This window comes from Nyctereutes procyonoides, unplaced genomic scaffold, assembly GCF_905146905.1.
Source record: "Nyctereutes procyonoides isolate TBG_1078 unplaced genomic scaffold, NYPRO_anot_genome, whole genome shotgun sequence".
Taxonomy (NCBI): Eukaryota; Metazoa; Chordata; class Mammalia; order Carnivora; family Canidae; genus Nyctereutes; species Nyctereutes procyonoides.
This window is the reverse complement of record NW_026575042.1, coordinates 23,688,390-23,702,808: the sequence shown is the minus strand read 5'-3', so window position 1 is coordinate 23,702,808 and position 14,419 is coordinate 23,688,390. Positions and strand designations below refer to the sequence as shown.

The following is a 14,419-nucleotide window of genomic DNA, read 5'->3' as shown; positions in this document are numbered from 1 at the left end:
TTTTAAGATTTTATTTATTTATTCATGAGAGACAGGGGCAGTGACATATGCAGGAGAAGCAGGCTACCTCTGGGGAGCCTGATGGAGAACTTGATCCTGGACCCCCCCCCCCCACCCAGGTGTCCCTTGAAAAATGTTTCTTTTCCCCTTTTGCATCTTACACCATAATCTGATATTATTTACATGCAATCATATGGTATATGCTGAATTTATCATAGGATAACATAATTTGGAGTCATCAATTGAGAGCTTTTTATTACAGGTTTCTTGGTAGAGGAGAATAAGAATGTATAAGAGTGAGAAAAGCAATAGGAGTAATTGCAGAGGTTTTGGGATTTTGATCATTGGCTATCTTGATGTAAATATGAACTCCAGCAAACAAATTATTAAATTCCTCAAGATAAGAGTGCTATTGAAGTCAGACATTGGATTTTGGAAATAAGGAATTATCCTTCATGTTTTACAAGTTATGTAGAACAGAATTTTTGAAGTGTTGAACAGCATTTCACCCTCTTCAAGGTATTATAGATATGGAAGACTAAAAGCAGAATAAAGAACCAATAATTCATGGTTTCCACTGTTGAAGATAGCTGGTACTTTTGGACTTACAAGGATAATCTGTTGATACTGGACTCGTCAGTATATAATTATTGGCCACTGTTAGCATTTCTCAGCATTTTTACAAGTTTCATATGGACCTTACCATGGCTATATGACATTACACTGAAAACTCTTCCTACTGTATTCTACCCCATTCAATTATTTTCCCCAGAGACAATGTAACTTTGTTGTCTATCCTTGGAAAGTTACTATTACTTTAAATCTATATACTCTCTACCCTGCGCAATTTGAAACATCAGGGCCACAATAATGTATCATATTTTTTACTTTATACTATTGCAGTTATTTATTGCTCAGAGACAGATGGCCACAGATTTCATGATTTAGAGCAATACGATTTATCCTCTTATGGTTCTGGGAGTTGAGTGGGCTTTGTAGGTGGTTTTCTGTTCTCATGGGTAGCTGTCAGTGCTGGGGCTAGAGAACCATCTCAACTGCTGCCTCAGCCACAACACCTACATGTGGTCTTTGCCACCTGACTTGGGTTTCCTCACAGCATGATGGCTAGGTTCAAGAATGAGTGTCCCAAAAAGTACCAGGTGAAGCTGGGCGACCTTTCTTGACCTATCCCCAGAAGTCACAGAGATAGCATCAATTATGTACTAGTCACAGGCTCACACATTTAAAAGGAGTGTGCGGTATCATATAAGAAGAATGTGGTGTAGGAAATGTTGAAGCCATCTTGGAAAACACAATCTGTCAAAGACCTATTCATATCACTTTAGGAAGAGCATCTTCATTTTTCTTGGCTGTAACAGTATTTCATTGCATGGATCATATTGATGTATATTTAAATTGGTTCTCTAGTTTTGAATTTGCACATTGTTTTATATTTTTGGCTGTTAACAGTAGTGCAGTAAATAATTCAGTCATTTCTCACATATTCCAAGTATTTCTATAGTGTAAATTTCTAGAAGTTGATTGCCTTTGTCAGAGTATACATATATTTGTAATTCTGATAAAATTTTCCAGACAGCCCTTCAACATCAGTGCACAGAATACTTGTTACTTTACTATCTCAAGGTACTTGGAGATTTTGCCATTTTGCTTTTTTTTTTTTTTTTGCATTTTTTACTGTACATTTTTCCCATTTTCTAAAAAATATTGTATTTATTCATGAGAGAGAGAGAGAGAGAGAGACAGAGACACAGGCAGAGGGAGAAGCAGGCTCCATGCAGGGAGCCGGAGATGGGACTCAATCCCGGGATTCCAGGATCACACCCTGGGCCGAAGGCAGGCACTAAACTGCTGAGCTACCCAGGGATCCCCCCATTTTTCCCATATTATGAATGAGATCAAGAATCTTATTTTTTAGAGCCCATTGTGTTTCCTTTTTCTGTTAACTGTAACTTCATGCTACTCTTCTGTGAATTCATTTGTAATAGGCATGCTATTCTGTTTCATTTATTAATGATAATTTCTCAATATCTCCATGTTGTATTCATATTTATTTCAGTAACTGGTAATCTCACATTCTTTAATTGTACTCTTACTGTTGGATATTTAATGTTTGCATTTTTGTTTGCTGTTTTAGGTAATCATATTAATAGTGGGTATTTTTTTGGAACTTTTTTCCACCCTGGACTTAATTCTGTTAAGATCAATTTCTAGATGTGGTTAGTGAACCAAAAGTAATTTTATCAAATGATGATGGGATCAAAAGGATTCCAGTCTTCTCATCACTTTTTTCCTCCCTTGGAGATACTTCCAATTTCTTCATGTGTTGTTTGGCTTAAATAATTGTGTTTAGGATTGCAGGTTTCCTCTAACTTACTCTGGGCATTAAAGTCCTCCTTGTCTCTTCTCCCTTCTTTAACTTGTCCTTTTTCATTTCTATGTTGTAAAATTCTCAGATATTAGCACTTAAGTTGACTTAGTGGGTAGGTTCATTGCTAAACATTAAAGAATCATTTTCAAGGCAAGTAATGCTGGAAAGTTCTCTCTGGAAGCATTAAATACTAGGTTCTTGAAGCCGATGGAGAAGGGGTGTCACTAATGAGAAGTGGGAAAAAAGCTTTCTCTTTCTTGAATAAGCATTTTCATTTTCTTTAGGTAAATACCCACAGGCAGGATTAATGGATTGTGTGTTACTGTTTTTGATATTTTAAAAATTTTTTTAATGCTTTCTGTAGTGTTTGTTCTAGTTTACATTCCCACCAACAGTGCACTAGAGTTGCCATTGCCTCACTTCCTCACCAACACTTCTTGTTTCTTGTTTTTTAATTAGCCATTCTGACTAGTGTGAGATGACAGTACATTGTGATTTTGAATTGCATTTCCCTGATGATTAGTGATGTCAGGCATCTTTTCATATGTCTGTTAGCCATCTGAATGTCTTTTTTGGAAAAACCTTTAGGTCCTCTGTCCATTTTTTAATCAGATCGTTTTTTTTTTGGGTGATGAGTTATATGAGTTCTTCATGTATTTTGGATATTAACCCCTCATTGGATATATCATTTGCAAATATTTTCTTCCATTCAGTAGGTTGTCTTTGCATTTTGTTGATGATTTCCTTTGCAGTACAAAAGCTTTCTAGTTTGATGTAGCCTGAATTGTTTATTTTTGCTGCCTCTCGAGTTTTTTTTTTTTTTTTTTTTATTCATGAGATACAGAGAGAGAGGAAGAGACATATAGGCCGAGGGAGAAGCAGGCTCCCCAGAGGGAGCCCAACGTGGGACTCAATCCCAAGACCAGGATCAGGGCTTGAGCCAAAGGCAGACAGATGCTCAACCACTGAGCCACCCAGGTGTCCCACCTCTGGAGTTTTTAACTGACTTGGCCACACCTAATTTCCAGCAATTTGTCAGTTACAACTCCAGTTTTTCTACCTGAGCTGGTTTCCCCAGCCTTCTGCTCTGAGATGTGTCCTTACTGTATCCACCTTTCTGTCCAATTTTGGGAGCAGCAGATTGCCCTACGACACTTTTCTTACAGATACAAGAGTTGTCAGTTTTTCAATTTGTTCATCTTTTTACATATTAGAGTGGAGTGGCAACTTCTAAGCTCCATACCTGCAGTATCAGAAACCGGAAGTCCTCTTTTCCTTGCATATATTGGAAATTTAATAAAGTACTATTTAAACTATTTAATAAAGTACCTGTTGTCCACAGATTAAATGTCCTTCATAGATACTTATCTCTTAAAACTAACTTAATTTCATCAATTTTTTTCTTTATTGCTATTCCTTGGAGAGCAATTTTCTGATACAATTTAATAACTTCTAACAACCTCTCCCCTTTCTGCCATCCCTTCACCTTTCCTCTTTGTAATGTGTTCATTCTGCTTCCAGTTTTTTATTCGATGCATCCTTGCTATATAAACCTAGTCTATTGAGTAAAGACTTTAAAAGGTTAGGACCCTTGGTGGGGAAAGCACAGGTTCTTAGCCTTGAAGTTTCAGATACTGGTTCTTATCAATTCATCCTAGGGTGTTCAGGTTTGAGGCACAAACTTGATACTAACTAAAATGAAACTCTTAAGAGTAATTTTAAAAGAATGTGCATTAGTTTAGTATCAGAAATACTAGTATTCTGTTCAGCAGGTGACATGTGACTAGCTCCTTATGTCCTGGTTAGTGGATTCCATTAGGATAGTTGGATGTAATAGTTTCCAGGATTACAGTTCATTTGACAACAGTTACCTTTAGATGTTGCTAAATTATTTCTGTTGTAAAATAGCAAAATATAAAATTTACAGTTTAAACATTTTGTTAAGTGTACAGTTCTGTGGCAGTAAGTACATTAACATTGTGCAGCCATCAGCACTCATCTTCCCCCAACTGAAACTCTGCTTATTAAACAATAACTTAACCATTCTCCCCCACCCCTGCCCATAGCAAATACTATTCTGCTTTCTATGAATTTCACTGTTCTAGAAATTTCATATAAGGGAAATTGTACAATATTTTTGTATTTTTTTGTGACTGGCTTATTTCACTTAGCCTGTCAGCAAGATTGATTCATCCATATTCTAATGTGTCACAATTTCCTTTCTAAGGCAGAGTAATGTTCCATCACGTCTAACACCACATTTTGCTTTATCTTTCATTGATCCTTCATTTTCGATTCTTAGGGTTTTTTCCACCTCCTGGCTATTGTGGGTAATGCTGCTCTGAACGTTGATAATGCAATGTCTGTTCAAGACCTTGTTTTCACATCTTTTGGATGTATACTCAGAAGTGGAATTGCTGGGTCATCTGGTGATTCTGTTTAATATTTTTGCCATTGACCATAGCAGTATACCATTTTATAGTCCCATCAGTGCACAAGGTTTCCATTTTTTCCGTATCTTTGCCAACTCTTGATTTCTGTTGTTTTGTTACTAGCTCTCCTAATGAATGTAAAGTGGCATCTCATTGTGGTATTTTCTATTTTCCACTGAGTAGTGGATCCAGATATTAGTGGTGTTAAGCATCTTCTCACTCGTATATCTTCTTTGGACAAATGTCTATTAAATTTCTTTGCCCATTATTTTAATTAAGTGGTTTGAGTTTTTCGTGTTGCTGAGTTCTAGGATATCTTTATTCTGGATATCAATCTCTTTAACAGTTGCTCATTGATTTTTTTTTTTTTTAAGAATGAATCCTGTGCAATTAGTATTTATAGATCATCTCATAAGATGGATTTGCTTTTGGATTATTTTCTTTTTGTGCTTTGTCACTGTTTCCTCTCTGCCTAATCTTTTTTATCACCCTTCTTCTTCCCACATTAATTGAAATGTAATTCTTTCATGTATACATGGTTTTTGCTGCCATAATCAACTGAGTATTCTTCACTATGCACATATGATGTTAATGGGGGAAAAAATGGGCTCAGTTTTTTATTTTGCCTGCTGTCAGCTCTAGACTATCCATATTTTCTTCTGTGTAAAATTTTATCAGAAGTCAGTGCTTATGTGAGAAAATTCACTATATTAGATTACTATTGTTGATACTCATTTCCTAGCAAGCCATTTTCTACCCTGTGATAATTTTGGTACCTGGTTCTTGTGGCTACTTGGTCAATCCCAGCCATCCTCCTCCCTGATTGGATATTCATCTTGAAGCTTGATCCAGACCCATTGAACTCAGTTATTAAATTCCTTGTCTCTAAAAACCTTTGCTTCTCCTTAAATCACTTCCAGACAGTCTCATTTGGATTTTTGATCTACTTCTAAGAACCTGAACCTTGCAAGGCCCTTCTCTTGTCTAGCAATTATATTCTTACCTTTCAGTAAGAGCCTTTTAAAAGGCCACAAATCCACTACTACTCAAAGTCACTGTTTCCAGGGAGAACTTTCAGTCATGATCCTACTATGAAGACACTATTGTTTTTTAGTTTCTTCTGTGCTTTTCTGGTCATGTTTTTACATAGATGTTACCATATCTACCAGGAAGAAAAAAATACATATATTACTTTTTTGGCATTTGAACAGGTCATTTTATAACCGTTTATTTAATTGCTGCTTAATACCTGCCAAGCCACCAGTACTTTTTCATTTACACATTTTAGGTTGTTTCTAACTGTTAAATACGAAAATTCTTCGAGCATCAAGGTTTGTTGTCCCTACTCTCCTGCTCCTCATACCATCTTTTGGAGATTCCATGAGATACTAGACTAATTAAGTATGAGCATTTTCATGGCTTTGCTACATGTTGGCAAAGTTATTTTCAAAACATTTACTTAGTGTCACCAGCAATGTGTGAGCTTGTGCCCTACCGTTTAAGTTTTTTCTTTTTGCTAAGTTAGGTAAAAGAGCCTTTTTTCTTTTCAACTTTTGCTGGAAGAATGATTTTGTTTATTACTAGTGATATTGACTTATTTTTTTAATGTTTATTCCTCTTGTGAATTTTCTTGACACATTTATCCTTAATGCTTTTGGAATTTTTCTCTAAAACTTAATCTCTTAATACTCTAGAAATTTTCTTAAAATGTCTTCACCCCTGTGTTTTGGGTGTATGATACATGTTTGCAAATGAAATCTCAGATTTTTATGTAATCAAATTGATAATTTTTTTTTTAAGATTTTAAAAAATTTATTTATTCATGAGAGACACACAGAGAGAGGCAGAGGGAGAAGCAGGCTCCATGCAGGGAGCCCGATGTGGGACTCAGTCCTGGGTCTCTAGATCAGGCCCTGGGCTGAAGGCGGTGCTAAACCGCTGAGCCACCTGGGCTGCCCTCAAATTGATAATCTTATAGAATTTTTGGTTAATTCTAATAAGGTAATTATTTTTCATCAAATTTGGTAAGAAGTTGAGGGTTGGGATGGTATTGGTTCTTTGGTTTTTCGCTTTTAGTCCCTTCTGTTTAATTCATGTAGAATCATTTTATTTGTTAAACTTTTTTCTGAGTTGTTAACTTTTGGTTAATGCTATTGATTTGGATTTTTTTTTTCCCTTGCCCAGTATATTGCAGTGGCTCTTCCTTGCTTACTATTTATGAAGGTCTTACCCAATGTAGGCCTTTGGTATTTGCAAATTTAACATTTATAGTTTCAGCTATTCTCAGCTGGACTGCAAGGTCTGTGATTCACTAATTTGTAGTTTTGCTGAGATTGAAATGTTGCTTGCTGCCAGGCTTACCAATAGGAACTGATCATGTAGCTCAAAGAGGGAGCCTATTAGACAGGCCAGCACCCGCATCTCAACGCAGCTTTGTTTTTCTCTACTTGTCGTCGCGTACACAGTAACTCTCGAAGTGATAAAAGCTGTTTCTTTGTGAAATATGGGCCCGAAAAGAAAACCAACTGCTAGTGCTGGTGATGAAGAAAAAATGAAGAGGTCTAAGAAAGTGATGGTTCTTAGCCAGAAAATAGACGTTTTGGATAAATTAAAGTGGTTGTACAGATTCAGGTAAGTTTGTGGTGGTTAATGTTGCTACAGTATTATGTAGTAGTTTATATTTTGAGTGTCAGAATTTATTTTATAACCTTATAAATGACTAACAATGTAATTTTAGAAGCATTAAGGATTTGAAGATGTCAGCCGTACTTCACTGAGTTTTATGGGGGAAGTATTTGAAAACTTGAGAACTTAAGGAATCATGATGGTCTTACAGTATATAATGTTTATAATAATACTGAATTCTTCCATAACAAACAGTATTTCTGTCCTTGTGGCCCTACAACACTTTTAATTGTTTTCCCTGGCCTCGAAATACTGGTCCATTTCTCCTCCTCCAACATTATGCTCTGTGTATCATACTACATGAACAACAGTATGGTATTACCAAGTTAAAATGATCCTGATGATACTTTGTTTGAGATTGTGTTATATAATGACTTGAGTAGAGGCCTTTTGAAATGTCCATTTTTTTCCCCATTTGGGAACTGTTTGTCTATTCAGATGTTATTTAAGATACCCCCCAAATAGTGCCACATATCTTTCATGAACTTCATGTAGCAAATGTTTCGAATATTTACATGACCGGAGATTTTTATTAGATGTTGGGTATGGAAAAGAATAGCTAACAGTAATTTCTCAAGAAAACTTCCAGTCTAAAGGAAAAAGATATAAATCAGTGATTATAAAAAGTGTGAAAATGTTCATTGCACAGAAGTGGGAGCTATAAAATGGGTGATGATGGATGGTTTCTAAGAGGAGTTGAGTGAATTGATTGTTCTTGTTCTTTGTTAATATGATTGGGATCCTTTCTCCTCCCAGCCTAGCATTGAAAACCTGGTTATTGGCAGTGTGTCGTAAGGCTGTTGACTTTAACATGTTTTAGCCAGTTTAAAGAATTCATTTTTGTCTGGACTTTTTTAGCCTTTGAAATTTTTTTTTTCAGTCTTGCCTGTTACAAATCTCTTTTCTTAAAAACCTATTTTATTATAAGGATATTTGAAATAATGGTGATAGTGGCTATTTTTGTTTGGTTTCTAGATTTAGAGAGACTGATTAAGAGCTTTACTATTAAACAAAATGCTAATTTCAGGCTTACAGATAGAATGGACACTTGATAAACTTTAGGGAAGAATCCTGCATGTGTATTAGGAATGGATATTGCCTCAACTGCCCTTTTGTAATTTATTTAAATATATGATTTTTCTTTTTTAGCCTGTTGGTCAGTGATAGCTTTGTGTTTATAAATCTACTTGGTCATGGCTGTTCTTTTAATGTATTTGTTGAAATTTCTTTGCCTGTATTTTGTCATTTTTGTACATACATTTATAGAAAAGGGTAGTAGCATTTTGTGATATCTTTTGTGTTCAAGAATCAGATTATATTTCCTTTAAGGCAGCATAACTGATAGATATATTTCTGAGCCTAGGGTTGATTTATGTAAGTATAAATGAATGTTTTTCCTACCGGTATATTTTGTGGTCATAGAAAAGAGAAAACAAAGTCTGAATGCAAATTGTAATCCAGATTTTTCTTTTTTAAGTTGCATCAAACTGTACTTGAGAAATGGCTTATATTTTGTGATCCATTTTTATCTCCTTTTCATTATATGGAAAAATATAGTTTTAGAGACTTAAAGTGTTTTTGAAATATTTTTTTGATTCTGCAGGAGAACCTTTCATGACTGAAAAAGAGATACAGTACATTTTTGGAATCCTTTACCATATATACAGGATTTAAGAAAATGGATATTTTTGCTAATTTTATATGTTAAAAAGGGTTGATGAATTAGAATATATTTTAATTATGACTAGCCACTTCTGAGAATTCACAAAACTATTAGAATTTGCTTAAAGTAAATTTCCAATTATGATGTTTGCAAAACTGAGGTTATGGTTGCTAGTATGAAGCCAGCAACCAGCTGACCTAATAAAAATACTGTGAAAAATAAATGTTACATTTAACATAAAAATAAATGTGTATCTAATTAGACTTAGCTTATTCAGCTCATTTGACATTAACTAGTTAATCACTTATGAAAAAATTGACATTACTAGATAAACTGCAATTTACAGAAGTGGATCATAACTCTCTTGAATGCTGGACAGAGTTCTAGACAATTTTATGACTTTAATTTCACGCCAGTTTAGGAGAAAGAGTTCAGTATCACACCTAGAGCTGAAAATAAAAGGTAGGGGCATACTAACATGAATGATAGAGCAACAGGGCCTTAACTACTGAAGCTAATGAAGGAAAAGAACTAATGTGTCAGCATGCTACTAAGAATGGCTATATGTAGGTCTTGTTCCCAAGTATCTTTATTTTAGATAAATAAAAAAAGTGTTTTTTTGCAGCGGGCAACACTTTTTTAAAGTTCAAATCACTTGATTATAACCTGTTTTTTGGTAAATTGATGGCTTTTCATTTTTTGTGAATATCTATCTCAGTGTTTTTCTTGATGTTTATTCCTAAAACTAAGAGGATCATAATGGGCATTCTGTAAGATTGGACAGCAACTTCTTAGCTTTAAAAACAATAATATCACTATAAAATACTTTCTTGGGGTGCTTGGCTGGCTCAGTTGGTAGAGCTTGTGACTTGCTCTTGGGCTTGTGAGTTCAAGCGCCCCATGTTTGGCATAAAGATTACTTTAAAAAAGTATACTTTCTTGTTAAAAATCTGAGAAAAGAACTGATAAAAAAAAGCACATGCAAAATTTAAGGATTGAAACAGCTAGGAGTTAATATTGAGTGTATAGTTAATTAAGTCCAGGTTGAGATCATAGCAGTTCTAAAAATTAAATTGCTATGTTTTGAAGGGAAAATATCATAACAAAAAAACTTAGTGATATAGGTCTGGAACTAATAAATCCCCAGATTATGCCAAAAAATATCAGGAGAATGGAGGAGGGGGCATTGTGTTGACAGTGTAGATGGTAGTTACAGGTATGCCAGTCCTTTCTCTTCCACCTACCTCCGTGCAGTTTTTCAAGAATATCAATATATATTTTTCTTAAATTGTTTTAAATTTTTTAAAATTTCAAATTTACAGTGTGTAAAGCAATTTAAGAAATGTGTATTAAACTTACTATTACAATAAACTTATTAAGAGTGTAGAAAAATCTTTGAATCTGTGATTTTAATCTGAAGGTCTTACATAAGCCTATATGTGTATCAAGCTCTAAAGCACAGATCTTTGAAGTATCACAAGCCACTATTAACTGTGTATATGCAATATGTCATGTCATGTTTCCAGGTGTTTTCTGTATTATGAACATATTAGGGGAGAACTGATCAGCTTATTACAGATATTTTCTTCTTTCAGCTGCTTTTCTAACCCAAACTGTGTGTCTTGATGATACAACAGTAAAGTTTGAAATATGGGATACAGCTGGTCAAGAACGATACCATAGCTTAGCACCAATGTACTACAGAGGAGCACAAGCAGCCATAGTTGTGTATGATATCACAAATGAGGTAAGTAGAAATGTATTCTACATTGTAACTAGTTTGAATATACATTTTTGATACTCAATTTTGATTAAAGATTTTTTAAGACCCTTTTTTTTTTTTGGTAGCCAAGTATGACATTTCTGCCAAAGTTTTTATGAGTTTAGAAGAGCTGATTAAAAAAAAGATTAAAGTGTCTCAAATAATACAATAGTCCTAAGATTTTCTTTCCAAGAGTCACATTGAAGAGTCTTTAAAGCCTTGTCTTACAAAGACACTTCCTAACCATTTTTTGAGCCTGTGCCAAATAGCTGTTTCTTTGTTTCCCAAGGAGTCCTTTGCCAGAGCCAAAAACTGGGTTAAAGAACTTCAGAGGCAAGCCAGTCCTAACATTGTAATAGCTTTATCAGGAAACAAGGCTGATCTTGCAAATAAAAGAGCTGTCGATTTCCAGGTATGTTTGAAGGCACATATGTATGGTAAATTTTTCTTCTGTATCTACACTTGAATTAGTTACAATTTTAAAGCCATGTAAAGAATAGAAAACAAATTTTTATGCAAATGTGGACCTACTATATGTAATATGTTTCTTATGATAAATCTGAATTTTTAAATGTCTTTACATAATTGTGTATATAAATTGATTCAAAGATTTTGTTGAGCAGGGTGCCTGGGCAGTTCAGTCAGTTAAGCATCTGACTCTTGGTTTTGGCTCAGGTCATGATCTTAGACGCAGAGACTGCTTGATACTCTTTCTCTCCCTCCCTCCTACCCACCTCTCTTAAAAAAAAAAAAAAAAAAGATTTTGTTGACCTAAATAATCATAAAAGAAGTAGTTGTTGACAAATAGTGCAAAATATATAAAGCAAAAGGTGATTGCCTCCTACCCTAATCCCTCCACCCCATACATATTTTAGTATCCCTTTTTATTTATCTGCCAGTATTTATATCAGCACATATATACATAACCACATATACATATACAGCTTACACATATGTGGTTCTTAAATAGGCCTTCAAAAATAAAGGCTCAAAAAACCCACTTTATATGTTATTTAATATAGCTAACCAAGAATGTTCCCTGCTACAAAATAAAGTACAATTACTTAAAAACAAATGTCTCTAGTTTAAACTTTCCCTTTTCTCTTCCTCTTCAACCTCTCAGAAAAGTTTATTGTGGCATATATATGTGTGTGTTTATTGTGGCATATATATACACACACAAACACATATATATACACATATATATAAAATGAGTGATAGGGTAATTCTCTTTGATGATGGCTATGATGGAATACGTAGACTGAGAAAGGGAACTATTATTTCTTGCACCTTTAGGTAGTAAGTTGAGCAAGTTGCACCTGTGATTTTATTTAATTCTAGTTATTATCATGTGGGGTATGATATCTATTCTCTAAGATGGTTATCTCCCCAGCATAGAGTGGGAAGTAAGATTAAGTTATGTAATAGTCAAAAGTGGCCTTCTCACATAAGAGTTCAAAGGAACCTCATTTTTTTCATTAAATGGGAAAGATGATTGGTTGCTCTTCACACAACTGTGAGGATCAAAGGCAATAATACATGCAAACTGTAAATCATGACAAAAATGTAGACTAGTAATATAATTTTTAAAGGAATGATTTATGACATACTAAGAATTAAAATATAGCCATTAGATATTTGGATTCCCTTTGACTTCATTGAAAGTAATAAGCATAAATAAAATTTGCCATAGAGATCAAAGAGAATTTTATGTTTAGAATAGACAAAATCAGCTATAGTATGTGCAAAGGATATATATCATTTTTTTGTTTTATAAACAGGAAGCACAGTCCTATGCAGATGACAACAGTTTATTATTCATGGAGACATCAGCTAAAACATCAATGAATGTAAATGAAATATTCATGGCAATAGGTAAGTTTTTTTTTTTTTTTTCAAGCAGTAGATATAGGCAATAATACTTACACTGTAGCATATTTGGTTTGACTGTCTTCTTTTTAAAAATTCTTACTCTGGGCAACCCCGGTGGCCCAGCAGCTTGGTGCCACCTTTGGCCCAGGCTGTGATCCTGGGGACCTGGGATCAAGACCCATGTTGGGCTCCCTGCATGGAGCCTGCTTCTCCCTCTGCCTGTATCTCTGCCTCTCTCTCTGTGCCTTTCATGAATAAATAAATAAAATCTTTAAAAAAAATTCTTACTTTTTTGGTAAATAATTTTGAGAAGTATTTCAAAAATTTTTTTGAAAAATTTCAATATTTTTTTTCATGATTCTACTACTATTCTAGATCCTTTCCACCAAGAATTACTTTGTTAGTAATGTTAAATTTGAAAGACTGTTTATTATCTATTAAGTTGTAATACTTTTCAGTTTAAGTTTCTTCTAGGTAAATTGAAAGCCTGGACTTTGAGCTAATAGTTCAAGCAGATGGATTTTCTAAATATTTCAATGAGAAATTTGGATAAATAAGTTTTTGTATTAGATTATCTTTTTTACATGAAAGGAAGATAAGCTCAGAGCAATATTTATCAGTATAACATAAAGACATAAAGAGATTACTTTCTCACTGATCAGTAACTATTTTCATCTCTATTTTGCCATGAATAAACACTATTTTTGTTTCTCACATTAGTTTTAAATCACTGATTATTGACAAATATAATGCAAATATTGTAACAAAATTTCAAATTATTGAGGCACAGAATGACGGAAAATAAAATGCTTCATATTACCTCTGATCATTTAACCTATGCAGTGCTCTTACCTTTTCCCTAAGGTAATTTTATGTGTTAAGATTGTGATTCCACGTTTGTTGATTATAAGTAATGAAATTGGAACACTAATAAGGAAGCTTCCTATTTTCTGTAACAAAAATAAAAGTATTTCTATTGATCCTAACCTCCTTCCAGCAATCTTAAGGTGAGGATTCTGTGAGAATTGGCTACTTGGGTGGCTTTTGCATTTTACTGTGTCTGCACTATTTATGCACCAAGCACTCTTCTCATTCCAAAATATGTTTATTACATGGCAATGATTATTAACTAGGGTGCCCACAAACTTATCCTCAAATAAGAAATAGTCCTTTTATTGAATTCATACAAATTAACCAATTGACAGCTGATTCAGAGGCTAAAGAAAATATAGTAAATGCTACAAGTACTGTTAAAATATCTTTCACTAGATGAGAGAGTTTTAATGGTAGCTCATTTAGGCTCATTAGGAAAAAAATTGCCTGTTGTGTAAAATATTTTACTGAAAAACTCAGGCTGAAAGTTTATTAGGGAAATACTTGTGGAGGATTATATGACAATATGCTCTTTTTATAAATAGAACACAAAATTACATTCAGAACCACATCTGAAAAGCCAGTAACAGAAATCAAGGGAATAATAGCCTCAAATCAGGCTGAATGAACTTTAAACTTTTCTGATAGTATTAAGATACCACCAGATGGGCTTGCTTGCTTATTATTTTTTTAAGTAATCTGCATCTAACGTGGTGCTTGAATATATGACGCGGAGATCAAGA

The 14,419-nt window shown here is 34.1% G+C and overlaps 1 protein-coding gene across 1 annotated transcript in view; it reads left to right on the top strand.

The window, feature by feature from the left end:
* RAB5A (RAB5A, member RAS oncogene family) overlaps positions 1-14,419 on the top strand; it is a 28,599-nt gene that overhangs the window by 10,743 nt on the left and 3,437 nt on the right. Inside the window, exons 3-5 of the mRNA XM_055321382.1 lie at positions 10,765-10,916; positions 11,221-11,343; positions 12,713-12,806. Coding sequence (XP_055177357.1) covers positions 10,765-10,916; positions 11,221-11,343; positions 12,713-12,806 — 369 coding nt within the window. The remainder of the gene's footprint in view (positions 1-10,764; positions 10,917-11,220; positions 11,344-12,712; positions 12,807-14,419) is intronic.